Source organism: Vulpes lagopus, chromosome 6, assembly GCF_018345385.1.
Source record: "Vulpes lagopus strain Blue_001 chromosome 6, ASM1834538v1, whole genome shotgun sequence".
NCBI lineage: Eukaryota > Metazoa > Chordata > Mammalia > Carnivora > Canidae > Vulpes > Vulpes lagopus.
This window is the reverse complement of record NC_054829.1, coordinates 87661812-87680670: the sequence shown is the minus strand read 5'-3', so window position 1 is coordinate 87680670 and position 18859 is coordinate 87661812. Positions and strand designations below refer to the sequence as shown.

The 18859-nt window shown below is 39.2% G+C and overlaps 1 protein-coding gene and 1 non-coding gene across 8 annotated transcripts in view; one reads left to right on the top strand and one right to left on the bottom strand.

Moving 5' to 3' along the window:
- Positions 1 to 7926: 7926 nt before the first annotated feature.
- HERC3 (HECT and RLD domain containing E3 ubiquitin protein ligase 3) overlaps positions 7927 to 18859 on the bottom strand; it is a 114486-nt gene continuing 103553 nt past the window's right edge. For 5 of the 7 annotated variants that reach the window (XM_041757949.1, XM_041757951.1, XM_041757950.1 and 2 more), the window contains 3 exons: positions 12058 to 12241; positions 11724 to 11826; positions 7927 to 9626 (listed from right to left, as the gene is read on the bottom strand). In XM_041757949.1, the coding sequence (XP_041613883.1) occupies positions 9418 to 9626; positions 11724 to 11826; positions 12058 to 12241 (496 nt within the window). In that variant the 3' untranslated portion in view covers positions 7927 to 9417. Of the gene's footprint in view, positions 9627 to 11723; positions 11827 to 12057; positions 12242 to 12790; positions 12970 to 13010; positions 13562 to 18859 lie in introns of those variants that run through there. The other 2 variants (XM_041757955.1, XM_041757956.1) reach the window with 2 other exon arrangements.
- On the top strand, positions 18617 to 18723 carry LOC121493988. Its single transcript, XR_005988637.1, has one exon. It is a non-coding gene; the product is annotated as a U6 spliceosomal RNA (small nuclear RNA).

Sequence of the window (18859 nt, the reverse complement as noted above, 5' to 3'; positions counted from 1 at the left end):
ATGCCATTTATTTCTTTTTCCTGCCTGACTGCTCTGGCCACTACTATGTCAAGTAGGACAGGTGAGAATAGACACCCTTGACCTGTTTCTGATCTTAGAAGAAAAGCTTTCAATCTCTAAACCTTTCAACATTGAATGTAATGCTAGCTGTGGGATTATCACATATGACCTTTATTATATTGAAGTATATTCCTTCTATTCCCAATTTGTTGACAGTTATCATGAATGATGTTGTGACATGTCACCTTCTTTCCTGTATCTATTGAGATGATCATATTGTTTTTATCTTTCACTCTATTAATTTGATGTATCACATTTATTGGTGTGCATACATTGAACCATCCTTGCATTCCAGGGGTAATCCTGCTTGATTGTGGTGTATGATCATTTTAATGTGCTATTAAATTTGGTTTGCTAATATTTTGAGAATTTTTGCATCTACATTCACCATAGATATTGTTCTGTAGCTTACTTATCTTGTAGTATCTTTATCTGGTTTTGGATATAGAATAATGCTAGCCTCAAAAAATGCATTTGGGATTGTTCCTCCCTCTTTCTTTTTTTGGAAGAATTTGAGGACTATTGGCATTAATTTTTCTTTAAGTATTTGGTAGAATTCACCAGTGAAACCTTATAGTCTTGGGCTTTTCTTATTGGGAGGTTTTTGACTACTGATTCAATCTCCTTCCTCATTATTGGTCTGTTTTGATTTTCTATTTTTTCATGATTCATTCTTCATAGGTTGGATGTTTCAAAGAATTTATCAGTTTCTTCTATGTTATCCTGTTTGTTGTATAATTGTTCACAATAGTCTATGATCCTTTGTATTTTTGTGGTATCAGTTGTAATGTTTCCTCCGTCATTTACATAGTTGAGTCTTCTCTCTTTTCTTAGCCTAGCTAGAAGGTTTGTCAATTTTATCTTTCAAAAACCAGCTCTTAATTTCATTGATCTTTTCTATAGTTTTTCTGGTCTCTATTGCATTTATTTCTACTCTGATCTTTGTTATTTCTTTCTCTTCTGCTAATTTTGGGCTTAGCTTGTTTGGTTGGTTTTTTTTCCTTGTTTCTTGAAGTGGTTGTTAAGTTGTTTGAGATCCTTCCTTTTTTTTTTTTTTTTTTAAAGATTTACTTAGGAGCACCTGGGTGGCTCAGTTGGTTAAGCATCTGCCTTGAGCTCAGTTGTTCCCCTTGCTTATGCTCTTTTGCTCTCTCTGTGTCAAAAAAATAAATAACATCTTTAAAAAAATTTAAGTTTTTTTAAAGGTGTTTTTTTTTTTAAATATTTTATTTATTTATTCATGAGACACCAAGAGAGAGAGAGAGGCAGAGACACAAGCAGAGGGAGAAGCAGGCTCCATGCAGGCAGCCCGTCGTGGGACTCGATCCCGGGTCTTCAGAATCACACCCTGGGCTGAAGGCGGCACTAAACTGCTGAGCCACCAGGGCTGCCCAAAGGTGTTATTTATTTAAGAGAGAGAGAGAGCATGCACAGAGGGGAGAGACAGAGGGAGAAGGAGAAGCTGACTTCCTGCCAGTCAGGGAGCCCAATGCAGGGCTTAATCCCAGGACCCTGAGATCATGACCTGAGCTGAAGGCAGACACTTAACCGATTGAGCCACCCAGGTGCCCCAACATTTTATTTATTTAGAGAGAAAGAGAGAGAGAGAGAGAGAGAGAGAGAGCATAGGGGAACGAGTAGATGGAGAAGAGAATCTCAAGCAGGCTCCACATGCCCAGCATGGAGCCCAATGCAACACTTGATCTCAGGACCCTGACATCATGACCTGAGCCAAAAATCAAGACTCAAACACTTAAGTGACTGAGCTACCAGATGCCCCTTCCTTTTTCTTAATGTAGATATTTATTGCTCTAAAGTTCTCTTAAAATCACTTTTACTGCATTCAATAGGTTTGGGTATGTTGTGTTCCCATTTGTTATTTGATTCAAGGTTTTTAAAATTTTCCCTCTTGATTTCTTCTTTAATCCATTGTTTGTTCAGGAGAATGTTGGTTAACTTCCACATGTTTTAATTTTCCAGCTTTCTACCTGTTACTAATTTCCAGTTTCAAACTATTGTAGTTAGAAAATATACTTGATATGATTTCAGTCTTTTTAAATTTCCTAAGACTTCTTTTGTGATCTATCATATGATCTATCTTGGAGAATGTTCCATATGCATTTGAGAAGAAATGTGTATTTGGTGGTTGGATAGAATATTCTGTATATATTGGCCCATTCAGTCTCAAGTATAATTCAATTCCAATTTTTCTTGATTTTTCTATCTGAATGATCTATCCATTGTTAAACCCGGAATATTAAAGTCCCCTACCATTATTTATACTGTTTTTTATTTCTCCTTTCAGATCTGTTCATATGTTCTCAATATATTTTAGGTGCTCTGATGTAAGATGCATATTAATTATGATTATTAGATTTTCTCGGTGAATTGACCTCTTTGCCATTGTAAAATGACCTTCTTTTGATTCTTGTTCATATTTTTGGCTTAAAATCTGTTTTATCTGCTATAACTACACCTGCTCTTTTGGTTTTCACTTGTGTTAATATCTTTTTCCATCCCTTCACTCTGAGCCTGTGTGTCCTTAAAGCTGAAGTGAGTCTCTTGTAAGCAGCAGGTAGTTGGGTCTTGTTTTTGTTGCTTGTGTGCTTGTTTTTTCATCCATCTAGCCACTATATGTCTGTCTGTCTATATATATGTATTCTTTTGAGAATTCAGCTCATTTACATTTAGAGTAATTATTGACAGCCATTTATTAAATCTGGTAAAACAATACACTATAATTGTTTTTAAAAATGTATTGAAAATATTTTTTGCTGCATTTCACACACTTTTGATACCTCCTTCCCTTTGGCAAGCACCAGTTTTTTTCTCTGAATTTGATTTTGTTTTTGTTGGGTTTTTTTTTTAATTTCATATATAACTGAAGTCATATGGTATTTATCTTATTTCACTTAGCATAATACCCTCTAGAGAGCAAGGAGTGAGTGGGGAGAGGGGCAGAGGGAGGAGGGGGGAGATATCTAACCATCCTTGCATCCCTGGAATAAATCCCATTTGTTCCTGGTAAATGATCCTTTTAATATATTGTCAAATGTGGTTTGCTAAATTTTTAAATTTTTTGCATCTATGTTCATCAAGTAGGATTTTTGGTTTGTTTTGTGGCGTCTTTGTTAGTATCTAAGAGGCCAGCATTACCCTGTCCTCTTAGAATATGTTTGGAAGCTTTCTTTCCTCTCTTATTTTTGGACTAGTTTGAGAAGACTAGGTATTAGCTCTTCTCTAAATGGTAGAATTCACCTGGAGGCATTCTTGTACTGCACTTTCTGTTGTTTTTTGATTACTGATTCAATTTCATTACTAGTAGCTGATCTGTTTAGATTTTCTATTTCTTCCCAATACATTTTTGAAAGATTGTATGTTTCCAGGAATTCATCTGTTTCTTCTTGGTTGTCCAATTTTTGGTATATACTTTTTCATAGTAGTCTCATAATCCTTTGTATTTCTGTGGTGTTAATTGTAACTTCTCTTTCTGATTTTTTTCTCTTTTCTGCTTTTTTTCAAGTCTTTTTTTTTCTTGATGGGTCTGGCTAAAGGCTTATCAATTTTAGCTTTTCAAAGAACTAGCTCTTGGTTTCACTGATCTTTTTTCTTTGGTCCCTATTTATTTCTGCTTTGATCTTATTATTTTCTTCTTACTACTAACTTTGGGCTTTTTCTTTATTTTTACTAGAAAGATTGAGATTTTCCTTGTTTATTGAGATTTGAGATGGGCCTGTATCACTGTACATTTCCCTCTTAGAACTGTTTTTACTGTGTCCCAAAGATTTTGGACTGTTGTGTTTTCATTTTCATTTGTTCCCATGTATTTTTTTTAACTTCCTCTTTCTCTGTTGACCCTTTGGTTGTTTAGCTTTCACATGTTTGTGGTTTTTCTCCTAGGTTTTTTTTTTTTTTTTCCTTGTAACTGATTTCTAGTTTTATACTGTTTTGGTCAAAAAAGATGTTTGATATGATTTCAGCATTCTTAAGTTTATTGAGACTTGTTTAGTACCCTAACATGTGATCTATCCTGGAGAATGTTCCATGTGCACTTGAAAAGAATGTGTATTCTGCTGTTTTGGGATGGAGTATTCTATATTTGTTAACTCCATCTAGTCTGATGTGTCATTCAAAGCCACTACTTCTTTATTGACTGTCTGGATGATGTTGATGTAAAATCAGGTGTTAAAGTCCCCTACCATTATTGTATTACTAACAATTTCCCCCCTTATGTCTGTTAATATTTGCTTTATGTATTTGGGGCTCCAGTGTTGGATGCATAGATATTCATAACTGTTATATATATTCTCTTGTTGGAATGATCCCTTTGTCCTTATGCAATGCCCCTCTTTTTTTTTTTTTTTTTTTGCAATGCCCCTCTTTAATTCTTGTTAGTCTTTGCTTTAAAGCTTTTTATCTGATATAAATATTGCTTGTCCCAGCTTTTCTTCAATTCCATTTGCCTGGATACCTTTTTCCATCTCTTTACTTTTAGTCTGTATGTATCATAAAGTATGAAGCAAGTCTTTTGTAGGAAGCATATAGATGGGTCTTTTTTTCTTTTTAATCCATTCAGTTACCCTATGTCTTTTGATTGGAGCATTTAGCTCAAGCTCATTTAATTATTGGTAAGTATATACCTATTGCCATTTTGTTCATTGTTTTATCATTATTTTTGTAGTTTTTCTGTTTCTTCCTTCTTGTTCTCTTGTAATTGATGACTTTAGTATTACGCTTGGATTCCTTTCTCATTATTTTTTTATTTATCTGTTGGAGTTTGCTGCTATGTCATTACCATGACATTCATATATAACAGCCTAAGTATATAGCACTCTGTATTAAGCTGATGGTCACTTAAGTTTAAACACATTCTCAAAGAACTAGATTTTTACTCATGTCCATATTTTATGTACATGTCATATTTTACATTTTTTGTTTCGTTGAGTCCTTTTTAAATATCATTGATTTTACTTTTGTCTTGTAACCACACTAGTTTTACAAATAACTGATGTACTACCTTTACTGTATGTTTGCTTTTACTCATAATTCTTTTCCTTTTCAGTTTTCTTCTAATTAGGACCTTTTCTTTGTTACTCAAAGAATCCCTTGAATATTTCTAAGACTGGTTTAGTGGTGATGAACTCCTTTATTTGATGTATGTCTGAGAAACTCCTTATCCCTCCTTCATTTCTGAATGATCACCTAGCCAGGTAGAATATTCTTGGCTGTAGGTTTTTTCCTTCCAGCACTTTGAATAGATTATGCCACTTCCCTCTAGCTTGCAGTTTCAAATGAAAATCAGCTGATAGTCTTATGGGGTTTCCCTTGTACATAACTAGTTGTTTCCGTCTTGCTGCTTTTAAGAGTCTGTCTTTAATCTTTGACATTTTGATTCTTATGTGTCTTGGTGTGGCTCTCCTTGGGTTCACCTTGTTTGGGGTTCTCTGCATTTCCTGGACATAGGTGTCTAAATCCTCCTGGAGATGAGAGAAGATTTCAGCTATTACTCAAGTAAGTTTCCTGCCCCCCACCCCTTTCTGGACTTCTATAATGTGCAAGTTAGTACACTTCACACTAACATACAGACCCTTAGCCTATCCACTCTCCTTTTCTGATTTTTGTGGTGTTTTTGTTTTTTTGTTTTTTTGTTTTTGTTTTTATGTTCAGCGTGCGTGCTTTCCATTACCGTCTTTCAAATTGCTGATCCATTCTTTGGATCCTCCAATCTGATGATTCCCTTGAGTGTATTTTTCACTTCAGTTATTGTATTCTTCAACTATGATTGGTTCTCATATAATTTCCATCTCTTTGTTGAAAGGCCACTCATCCATTCGTCTCTGAAGTCCAGTGAGCATCTTTATGACCACTGCTTTGAGCAGAGTATCAGGTAGGTTGCTTAACTCCATTTTATTTTTTTCTGAGGGTTTGTCTTGTTCTTTAATTTTTTTAAAAAAGATTTTATTTATGTATTTATTCATGAGAGACAGAGGCAGAGGGAGAAGCAGGCTCCTTGCAGGGAGCCTGATACAGGACTCAAACCCAGGACCCTGGGATCACGACCTGAGCCAAAGGCAGATGCTCAACTGCTAAGCCACCCAGGCGCCCCCATCTCCTCATTTGGTTTGATTTTCTGTATTTCTATGAATTAGGCAGAACAGCAGCTTCTCCAAGACCTGAAGGAATGGCCTTGTGTGTGGCCATCTCATGCCTAGCCAGTTAACTTTGGTTAGCTGGCTAGAGCTGTGGCAGGTGCAGGCTGGGTCCTAGGGCACTCAGCATTGGGACAGTCCTGGTGGGATGGCTAGAGCTGAAGTGGGCAGACTGGGGGTAGTGGTGTCTCAGGGCACTCTGCAGAGAGCATACCCAAAGCCAAAGTGGGTGAAGACTTGTGCAAAGGGCTCCCAGTGTTCTCCACACTGGGAGTAACTATGTGTTACTGTGTGTTACTGTAACCAGAACTGAGGTGTGCCAGGATGGAATGTCTTGGGACACTCCTTCCCCGAGGTTCTGGCAAGATAATTTGAGCCAAAGCAAGTTTAGGCCTGGAGTGTTTTGGGATGCTTTGCACAGTGGTGAGACAGCTTTAGCTATCGTGGGTGATATTTAGGGGTGTCCCAGCATATGTTGTACTGGGGCACCTTGTGCAGTGTTCTTTAGGGGATGGTCCAGATCCTTCTTCCATCTGCACCATCAAGGTAAAGGGGGGATATAAACTGTGGCACTCCCTTGCCTCTCAGAAGACCCCAGAGTATACTCTCTGCAGCTCCCCCACTGTTTAGTAGAGCTCTAGGACTGGTTCCTTTATAGTCTAGTTGCTCTTAAACCAAGTTACGCTTTGTTTCTTTCTGTGCCACAGGTGGCCAGGGCTGGTATGGTCTAGGGGCCCAGGGCTCGCTGTGGGCAGTGGGGTGGCTAGGGCACCCAGACTCTGCCCTCTCTGTTGCTATCAAGGTGGAGGGGAAACACAAGCAGTGGCATTCACTAGCTTCTCCAACATCCCACTTTGGGACAGTTAGTTCCTTTATATTCTAGTTGCCCTTTTAAGCCATGACTTTTTTTCTGTCCCCCCAGAGCAGATAAATCTATTCACAGCTCCTTAGTAGACCTCCTCCCCACTGCAGCTGACAGTATGGGGATTGTGGTTACTGTTACTGTGTCTCCTGCCATTCTCTATGTGGCCCCTCTAACCCTCGTTGTGCAAGAGCTCTCAGTCGGCCCTCAGAGGTTTTTCAGGAGGAATTTCTCTATAGATAGGTTGAGACTCGGTGTGTCCATGGAGGGGGTGAGTCAAGGGTCCTCCTGTGCTACCATGTTGGATCTTCCTCCCATTCACTCTTCTACTTCCACTGCTGCCACTCTCACTGCTCTCAGAATGGAAAGGGCTAATTCCTCCAAATGTACCCCTCCCCTCTAGTTTTCTTAAATCAGACTCAAGTCCTATCACTGCCTCCTGCCTCTACTCCAAAGTTCTGAACATTTTGACAAATCCTGCTTGGCTACCAACTAAAGTTCCATTGCTCAGCCTGGTTCCTCAGCCCTAAAGCTACCTTCTTCCTCTCTCCCTAATTTACCATTATTCTATTTGCTCTGATGCTCTTTCCCTAAATATGTTCCCATTTCAAGCCTTTGCTAAGATCTTCCCCTCCAAGTAAAATCCCTTTTCATCCATCACAACCTTTAGAAATCCCAGCCATCCTTAAGGCTACCTGCTCCCCCTACCATGGGTCCTGCCCCTGCTCTCTTTCTCATTTGCCTACTGCTTGGTTCTACTGTCTTATGACTGGAACCAAATTTGACCTTATGTTACGTGAGTAGATAATTCTACTGAAAGCAAGCTATGCACTCTGCAAATACAATAAGAAATAGTTTTAAGTTAAAACACCAAATTTATTGCATAATATTGAACTATATGCACACACATAGAAAATAAACATTTCATTTAACTGTATATCTTTTTTAATCTTGTATTATAAAGACTGAAAAAACTACCAATTTAGCAATTGAAATAAGTTTTAAAAACAAAAAAAAAAGCAGAAATCTACATCCTTCATTGAGATCTGATGCTGTATCACTATTCATAAATACTTCATTTTATATAAATAAGTCTTTCCTCTAGTGACTAGGAATTTAAAATTAGGCTGCCATGGATTCTTTGATCATGTAGAATTTTCTTATCCCATGATGAAGAAGGTTGAGCATGTCGCTATTTTTGATACATATTTGCTCTAAACACAATCCCCCTGAAATCCCACTGTAAACAAACATTTCAAATGCAATAAACAAAGTCCCATAATAAAGAATGTCCTTAAGTGTTAGCAATTAGGGAAAAGGAAAAAAAAAATAGAAATTTTGCAATTTAAATAGAAATTAAAAAAATAGACCGCATGCATCCACTAGGAGAGGAAGGGAGCATTAGTCAGGTAACAATGGGGTGAAGTGAATAAGAGAGAAAGGGAAGGAGAGGAAGGCAAGAGAAGGTGGCAGAGGGCATAAATTGATAGGGAACAAGAACAAGAAATTTATTATTTCTACTTTCCTTGGAGAAGATACTCTTAAAAAAATTAATGCAACTTGCTCCAAAAGCGAGATAACCGAAGGAGTTGGGGGGTCTATCACCTCACCTTATCGTCGAAGGGACTCGGCTGAACAACAAAACAAAATTCGGCTCAGCTGCAATGCTAAGCTGCTCTGCACATCTTTGAGTAGGTCCAGGAATAGGCAGAGCCAGGGGGAGATTGCTAGTCCCTTGATAACTTCTTTTTAAAGCAAGATATGTTCCTAAAGGCTTCCATAAATTCTCAAGAGTTCAGCCAAAATAATGGACCCAGATTCAGCTTGCTGGAATTGGGACTTTCTGAAGTAAGTAGTCCTTTCCTCCTAGTCCTTACAGCAGGGCTGCAACAAGCATGTCCAGGTCTGCAGAGAAAGGAGCCATTCTGCACGTGCAGGTGAGAAAGGACGCATCAGTCCAAATCATTCTTGCAGAGGAATGAGAAGGACGGGAAGCACTGTGAGGAAACAGCAGGGCCGAGAGAGACATTTGGGAAGTGAGAGGTTAAAAATCCACTGCCATTTTCTCCAGCAGAGTGCAACATATTCACAAGTGCAAGCGACACTACTAGGTAATTTGGTTTAAAGACAAAATTGCCAATTTGTCACCCCATCCGCAACCCCTGATTTTTCAAAAAGGTGGCTTTACTGCTCACAAGCCCAGAAACACATCGACCAGGTTCAGGATTCAAAAGTCCCAACCCACTTAGACAATAAAAAAATAGAACTCCCTCCCCGCTGTTTTCTGTGGTGGCCCCCATGTGGACGCTGAGGACAGGAGGGCAATCTGGGGCTGGCGGGGGAGCCTCAAGCCAAGCTAAACCCTTCATAGTTGTCAAGGGCCTGGGTCAGCCGTGCACTCAGGATCTCCTTGCTGCTGTATTTGGGGAGATCAAGAAGGTTGTAGCAAGTGTGGGCCACGGGCAAGTACTCCTCCCCGCTGGCTGTGGACTGAATGACGATCTGCAGGCTGGCCATCCCGTAGATGGGAATCCGATCACTGCCTGTCAGGAACACTGAGAAGAAAGGGAAATGGCATTACCAGCCCCGCAGCGAAGGAGCTGCTCTCCGCAGCCCTCCGCAGAAGGGAAAGGAAGGCATGACACCTTGTGGCTCGCCCGAGAAGTACACTGTTATGTGCCAATATGTACCACAAGAATATTAATTTATGCTCGTTCTTATAAAGCTGAAGAGACTGCCTTTACAATCCTGTTTTTTGGGTTTATATGGATAAAATGTATGTTTTTCATTGGCTCATTTCAAACCCTGATTATACATGGACACAAAGAATCCATCAAAAATGTAAGATGCCCAGAAATACCCTCAAATAAAAAAAAAAAATGGGCTCAGTCAAATGTACATCCTCATAAATGTTATGAGCCTTCAAAGGAATCAGAGATAGAGAAAAAGAAGAGCTGACCTCAGGGGGAAAGCAGGAAGGAGACCATCATCTGTGTCCTCAAGGTCTCCTCTTGCCAAAGGTCTAGTGAATGTACCCCTCCTGAGTTAGTGAATATCATTTGGGATCTGTTCAATCCTTTCCCTATTTTTTATTTTAAACCAAAAGAGCTGACAATGATGTTATGTGAGACATTTCACTCTTGTCTTGTAACATGCTGTGACTTGGCAAAGAAAAGACAGAGACCAATGCAGCTCTCTTTCCATGTTTTCTAGCACTATATAACCTCAGATTTAAACTGCTGAAAATTACTACAAACAAATTATTGGTGAAGGGGCACTTTCAAAAAACCTATTACCTGAGGCTACGGTATATAACCATTCTTGCCAAAATCTGTAGAGACTGAAAATTTCCACAAGTCTAATGATCTCTGAATGGAAAAATGTCTTTTACGGAAATCTCCATGACTACAAGCAGGCTCCTCTTGGTGGTTACAGCCCTTCGAGCTCCCTTTACAAACTTTCACCTGTCATCTGACTTATATGCCACTCATTTGCAAGAGCCAATGTAATTAGGTGGTGGAGAAGCAGGGCTTTTTTTTTTTAAGCATCCCTGTGTGGGCCCCCCTTTTCCACTTCCTCTCATCCTTACTCCATGGGAGCTGTAGAATCTGGGGTTAAATCTAGCATTAATATTAATATATGCTCACTCTTATAAAGCAAAAAGGACTGCCTTTCAAATCCCATTGTTTTATATAGATAAAAATCTTATACTAGTCACTGGCAAATTGCTGACCCTGATTATATATGGAACAAAGATTTCAACTATTTTGAAATGCCTGAATTTTATTCACATAAACCAGGCTTCATTTTCCTTTCCAAATGTATTACCCTTCTCAAATGCCACCAGCCAGTCACAAAGGACTATATATTGTATGATTCCATTTCTGTGAAATGTCCACAGAGCCAGAAAGATTGGTAAGCAGAGGGGGGCATGAGAGGTTGGGAGGAAATGGGGAAGGAGTGCTAGTAAGTTCAGGGTTTCCTCTTGAAGTGATGAGCATGTTCTAAAAATTACTGATAGTTTCACAACTCTGTGAATATACTAAAAACCAATGAATTATACACTTTAACTGGGTGATTTGTAGGCTTTGTGAATCGTATCTCAATGAAGCTATTCTAAATCACATCTCCCCAGTTACATCTGTGGCAGACACTGTAAAATTTTCAAAAGCCTAGAGAAATCGAGGGAAGTTAATCCAATTAGATATTATCAACGGATTACTTCATCACACTCACATATAAAATAACGAGTTTTTTTTTTTTAAGATTTTATCTATCCTTTCATGAGAGACGCAGAGACAGAAGGAGAAGCAGGCTCCTCGCAGGGAGCCCGATGTGGGACTCGATCCCAGGACCCTGGGATCACGCCCTGGGCCCAAGGTAGATACTCACTACTGAGCAACTCAGGTGTCCCTTAAATAACGCATATTTTTAAAGCAACTGAAAATCAGTGAGATGTTTTTCTTTCTTCTTTCACGCAACACATCCTGTTAGGTAACAAACATGGAAGAACCTATGTTTGCCTGAGATCTCGTTAAGATGTGTAAATATACTTCCCTTACTCTTTTTCACTTAATAGGGTGGGCCTTAACCTAGGGGTATATCATCCTATTTACCACATGCGACACCATTCTAACATGACTGATACTTACAGAGAAACTTCTTCTTTTTTTCCAATGGAAATTCATGAAATGTCTCCCAAAATAGTTTCACAGTGGGATGTGTGGCTGAGTAGTCACCCTTGTAGATGGCAGTCTGCCCACAAAAAAACAAAAAGAAGAACACTTACCTTAAAGAAGAATCATATTACAGAGGATATACATTTATGTACCATCTGCAGTTGAGAGTAAGAACTAAGCTCTGAGATAAGGAGGCCTCCACTTCTGACTCAACCACAGAACACCAGGGAAGAGTGCAGACTCTGGGAAATCCCAGCCTGACTACCACAGCTTCCTTGGAGGGAAAGACAGGGCCCTTCACACTGACCTCTTCTAGTTCCTGCCAGTTGTAGTTGCTGTTTCCCACCATCATAGCCCGCAGTTCTGAAGGCTGGAAGAGCTCAAGCACCTTGCCACCGCACACCTTCAGGAAGCCACTGGAGAAGGCCGTGTACCACTCATGAACTGAGATTTGGAAGACATAATTCACGTAAGCGTCCACAAACTCCTGCCTGCCAGAAAACCAAAGAATGAGAATACATTTAGCCTGAAGTCTTGCAGAGTTTCTGAGGTTGAGAGAGATGAAAAATGGGATTACATCAAATTCTCATGCCAGGAGGCATCCCGTAGATCGCCACCCAGCCCAAGGGTTCCACTGAGTTGGGTGACTTGGGGGCAGAAGAGAACAGGTTGGATGCAGAGGAGGCCAGAAAGGGAGAACCATACCACTGACTATTTTACCTGAGGAGCTTCAGTTCTCATCTTGCTAACTCTACTTAGACTTCAGTTTAGAAAAAAAATACAACCTTTTTCTGCTTAAAAGAAAAAGTCTAATATAACAAGTGTAGGGTTCTTCCCTTCTCTTCAGAAATGAGTAAAATTAAATAATCTCCTATTGGTATCCTCGCCTATTCTAAAAGGTAAAAGGTAGAATACTTATCCTTCATAATTCCTTTCTGGAAGGGACTGCCTCATACAATGGGTTCCATCTCACTAATAATCAGTTAAATGCAAATTAAGACAGTAACTTCCTGCAAGTCTGACTCACAGCAAGCTGGCCTCCTGGGCTGCTTCTTGTAGATGAGGGGTTGGCTTCTTGGACAGGTTTCTGCAGGTTGCAGGGCAGAGTTCTATTTTTATACACTGTCTGGCCATTGTTCACATGCATTCAGCCTCTCACTGGTGGGAATGTCAACTATGAACTGAGACGTAAACATCTGGGAGAGTAAGTTGCCGATATCTAGAAAAGTTGAAAATGTAAATACCCTTTGACTGAGCTACTCCAGTACAGGGTTGGTGGGGGGTGAACGTGTGGCCCAGGGAGACTCTCACATGAGTGCACAAGGTAAGTACACAGATGTTCACTGCAGCATTTTCTTGTAATATAGAGAATTGGAAGACACAAAACTAAATATCTATTAACAGGAGAAGGACCAAAAAAAGATGGTATGGTCATATGACCAAAAGCATAAAGCACAGCACTTGAATGGAATTAACTAGGCCCGATTTATCAAAATGAACAGATTCTCAAGAACAACGTTTGAGTGAAACCCAAGTTTTTGAATGTTAAGTACAATATGACAGCATTTACATAAGTTGCATAAAAAATAGTTTTTTAACATTTTTCTTTCCCTGGTATCAGTCCCATCTTGGATCAATTTAACCACATCATATGCAACCAAACCAACTTTTGACTGCTCAGTTGGTGGGATATCATTCAGTGTTTTCAAATATTTATAACAACACTATCTATAGGAGTCAGTGGCTCTGCTACTTACATTTTGTGACCCTTGGGTAAGTTATTTAATCTCTCTTTGCCTCGATCCCTTCAACTGTAAAATGGGAAAAAATAAGAGTGCACAACTCATAGGACTGTTAGAAAAATTAAATGAGTTAATACATGTAATGGTCTTAGAACCAAGGCTGCTTGGTAAATACTAGCAATTATTACATGGTTTGTGGCTATAAGATTTTATTTCGAATGTGAAATTGTATATTTGGTGTATGTAAAAACTGTGGGGTAATTTTTAAAAATAAAAGCATTAATTAATTGGTCTTAATACACATTATAAAAGTATAAAAACATGAAAGAACAGGCATCAAATTCATCAGGATTTTATCTGTGTGAGAAAGAGTGGAAGAGAGGGAGGGAAGGAAGGAAGGGGATGCATAGGAATTTTGGTCACCGTTTTCTTTCATTACAAAATCTAAAGCAAATACTGTTTACTTTGGTTCATAGATACAAAGATGTCTGTCATTTTAGTCTTTGTACTTTTCTGTATTTTAAATTTTTCTAAAAATTAAAATTTGACATTATGAAGACAGATCCTTTCTACTTATCCTTCACTGTAATGGAATACTTCATAAAACTACCCTTGAACATCTTAGGTTTCCTCCAAGCAAACACTTCCCCCATGCTCACCATCTACACCCATAACTAACCAACAGGTGGTGTCATACAGCAGGTAAGTGAAGCAGACAAGGATTCATTCCAGGCTCTGCCATGTGCTGTATGCTGCTTACTAAGCCTCTCTTTTCTCATCTTTGAAATAGGCTAAATTTTCAGTTTTTAAAATAAAAGCCACTAATATAAAAGATTATTGTACATCTTAACCACAGATGCTAAAAGTTTCTTACACTGCATCCAATGCACCACTTACCTAAAACCCATTAGATAAAACTAAGAGGATTTTTCTGGCACAACTGCCTAAGAGAAGCACCATCAACATATTTTATTACAGACTGTGATGGTTAATTCTATGTGTCGACTTGGCGAGGCTATGGCAGCCAGTTATTTAGTCAAATATCAGGAAAGACGGTGCTGTAAAGGTATTTTTTACATAGGATTAACATTTAAAGCAGTAGACTTTGAGTAAAGCAGATTAGTCTTTAAAACGTGGGTTGCCCTCATCCAATCAGCTGAAGGCTTTAAAAGACTGAGGATCCTCCGCATCCTCCAAAAAGAAAGGAATTTGACCTCCAGACTGTCTTCTCACTCAAGACTGTGACATCCACTCCTGCCAGAATTTTCAGCATGCCGGCCTGCCCTGAATATTTCCAACTTGCCAGCCTCACAATCATGTGAGCAGATTCCCGAGGATCAGTATCTCTTTCTTTCTTTCTTTCTTTCTTCTAACATACACACACACACGTTGCCTGTGAACTGGGACATCAGTTTTCTCCTGCCCACAGACTGTAACAGAGCATCAGCCATTACTGTCTCAAGCCTACCTGCCTTCGGACTGGAAGAACCACAACTGGCTCTCCTGGGCCTGCAGCTTGCTGACTGCAGATCCTCCGCCTTGTTTCCTTGTATTTATATACATGAACACACATGTGCATATCTGCACACAAATATGTGCTCCCCACATATTCTGCTTCTCTGGAGAACCCTGACTAAATATATCATGTAAATATCATCTAAATTAGATATGGACAAGACTCAGAGATGGATTAATCCTGAGGTACAATTTTTCCACAGCTGTGAACCTGCAGAGGAGCGTAGGAGGATGTGTGTGTGTGTGTGTGTGTGTGTACATGTATAAGTATGTATATATATATCTCCTACTGGTTCTGTTTCTCTGGAGAAGCCCAATACAGATTCTGGTAGGTGGAAGTGGAGTACTATAATAGCAAATACTTATAAATGTAGGATGACTGTAGAACTGCGTAATGGGTAGGGGCTGTCAGAGTTTTGAGGCAGTTGATAGAAAAAGCCTAAACTGCCTTGAAGAGACAGTTGATAGGAACAGCAAAGGAGATCCTGGTGAAGGCTCAGAAAGAAAAGAAGAGAGTGATAAAGAAAACTTTTGTTGTCAGAAAAATAAAGAGACATCATAAACATCTGGCTAGAATATGAATGTTAAAATGCTTCTGGTGAAGTCTCAGATGGAAATGGAAAACGTGTTATTGATTGGAAATTACAAAGGCTGTTAAAAAGTGTTAAATTCTGTTATAAAGTGGCAAAGAACTTGGCCAAATTGTGTTCCAGTGTTTTTGGAGAACTTGTAAGTGATAAACTTGCCTATTCAGACTCAGGAGATTTCCAACCAAAGTACTGAACGTGTGGTCTGGTTTCTTGATACTGCTTATTAGTAAAATGAAAGAGGAAAGGGATAAACTGAAGAAGGAATTGCTAAGTGGAAAGGAATTAGAACTTCAAGGCTTGGGAAATTCTTAGCCTATCCAGATAACATCCTCTGGAAACAGGGCAAAAGGTGTGTCTGAAAAATGGTTTGCTGAAGAGATCAAGCATGTGACTCATGAATCCTATCAGTCATCTCAGGAGAAGGTAGGAATAGAAATGCGGTTATCCAGGAAAGATTTGTGAAGAACGCTCTTGTATGATGGCTGGGACCCCCATGAATTGCCTGGGAAGCCAACAAAGTTTTAAAAAAAAATTTAGAGCAGAAATACTACCAGTTTGCACCAAAGAGGCAGAGATGGACAGAAGGAAGGAAGGCTGTTGGACTTCTGGGATTCTCCTGGTAAGAAATGAGCATGCAGAACTATCTGGCTGCAAACAGGTGTTATCTTTTAAGAAAAGAGAAGAATGGCCCAAAGGCAAATCAGAGTCCAGTGAGCCTATCACTGCCACCATGGACATAGGTTGAAGAACCCAGGGCCAGTAACTTCTTGGCCCTAGAGGGTGGGGCCACCACTCCTGTGGGCCAAAGGACACAGCCTGGATCCAAAGAGGATTATTCTCCAAGCCTCAAAATCTAGGGAAATTTTCCCTGCTACATTTAGGATTTACTTGGGACCTATGACCTCTTTCCTCTGAATGTCTCCCTTTTACAATGGGAATGTTCATCCTTTGTCTGTGCTCATGATCATATTTGGAAGCAGGTAACTTGTCTGGCTTCACAGCTGTGGAAGAAGTTTACCTCAGGATTAATCAAACTCTGAGTCTCACCCATACCTGATTTAGATGATATTTATTCAATTTCCTATTCATATCTTAGCCTCATTCAGAGACACTCTCACAGATATACCCAGAATAGTATCTGACCAAATATCTGGGTACCCAATAACCCAGTCAAGTTGACACCTAAAATTAACCATCACAGATGAGACTTTAGCACTTAGAGTTGATGCTGGAATGGGTTAAGACTTTGTGGGACATTGGAATAGGGTGAATGAATTTTATAGGTGAAAGGACATGACTTTGGGAGGCTGCAGGATAGAGTGTTAGGAGTTGGACTGTATCCCTCTAAAATTCATGTACTGAAGTCCTAACCCCCATTACCTACCTCAAAAGATGACCTTATGTAGATATAGGATCTTTACAGAGGTCATCAAGTTCAAACAGGATCATCAGGGTGAACCCTAATCCAATATATGCCCTATAAGAAGTGGAAATTTGGACACAGAAACATGCACAGAGAGGAAGACAAAGGGAAGAGATAAAAGAAGATGACCATTTGCAAACTAAGGGGAGAAGCCTCAGAAGAAACCAACTCTGTCAATGCTTTGTTCTTGGACTTCTAGCTTCCAGAACGGAGACAATAAATTGTTAAGGCATTTAATGTGGTGAACTTTGTTATAGCAGCCCTCGCAAACTCATTCAGAGACTCTAATTTCTGTATGTCATTTAGTATTCCTCTCAACACACTCTTTCCTTTAACAATGATTATCAACAGTTATAAGTGTTTAGTAGGTGCTCGTCACAGCAATAAATTCTTAGATACACACTAATGCAATGAATATTCAAAACTACCCTTTGAGTGAATTTAATGGCATGAGAATTATGTCCCAATAAAAATAAATACACACAAATTAAAAAAAAAAAAAACAGCTTTGTAGGTTGTAGAGATAAATTTTCAGTAATTTTTCATTTTCAAAAATTTTCAGATAAATTGTCATTATTCCAATTTCAGAACTAAATCCAAGACAAACAGCTAGTACATGGGCAGGGGCAGAACTTGAAGCCAGATGTTTGAATACAGACCTGTGCTCCCAACCACCTCATCTAAGTGCCCTCCCTTTCCTCTGCCTTGATTCTTTTCATTTCCTTTTTTTTTTTTTTAAGATTTTATGTATTTATTCATGAGACACACAGAGAGAGAAAGAGAGAAAGAGAGAGAGAGAGAGAGAGAGAGGAAGAGACACAGGCAGAGGGAGAAGCAGGCTCTCTGCAGGGAGCCTGATGTGGGACTCTATCCTGATCCCGGGACTGCAGGATCATGCCCTGGGCCAAAGGCAGGCGCTAAACCACTGAGCCACCCAGGGATCCTGATTCTTTTCATTTCCACTGTGACAGCAACATGAGAAATTATCATATGCTGAGATAAAGGTTTCACAACATGATAGCTCATCTACATTATTCACAATTCCATGTTACTGCAGCCCCAACTGTACACTAGAGTCCATAAAGCCCACAAAAGGAAGCAATCCTTAATGAGCTGACATTTTAAGACATAAATTTAAAAGAGCAGGTACTATATCCATTGCCAACAATTTTTTAAAAGTCTGAATTCAAACTGTAGTAAGGGTCTTAAAAAAAATGTTTTTGCTAAGCTGATTATGAAATTAATATAGAAAGGTAAAGTAACTAGATGAGCCAAAACAATTTTGGAAAAGAACAAAAGTTAGAGCACTGGCATTACCTAATTTCATGAGTTATTATAAAGTTACAGTTGCCAAATATAGTGTTGGTAAAAGGACAGACACACAAATCAATGAAACAGAATCAGAAAGCCCAGAAATAAACCCACACAAATAAGGTCAATTAATTCTCAACAACTCTGCAAAGCAATTCAGCAGATAGCATTTTCAATAAATGGTGCTGAATCAACACAACATATGCCTCACACCTATATAAAAGCTAACGATCATGGTCTAAAGGTAAAACTTAAAGTTATAAAACTTCTGGAAGAACACATAGGGCGCTTGCTTCAGCAGCACATATACTGAAACTGGAATGATACAGAGAAGAGTAGCATGGTCCCTGTGCAAGAATTACACACAAATCTGTGAAGTGTTCATATTTTTCTTTCAATAGTTACTCTGAATGTAAATGGGCTAAATGCCCCCAATCAAAAGACACAGGTATCAGACTGGATAAAAAAGCAAGACCCATCCATATGTTATCTACAAGAGACTCATTTTAGACCCAAAGACACCTCCAG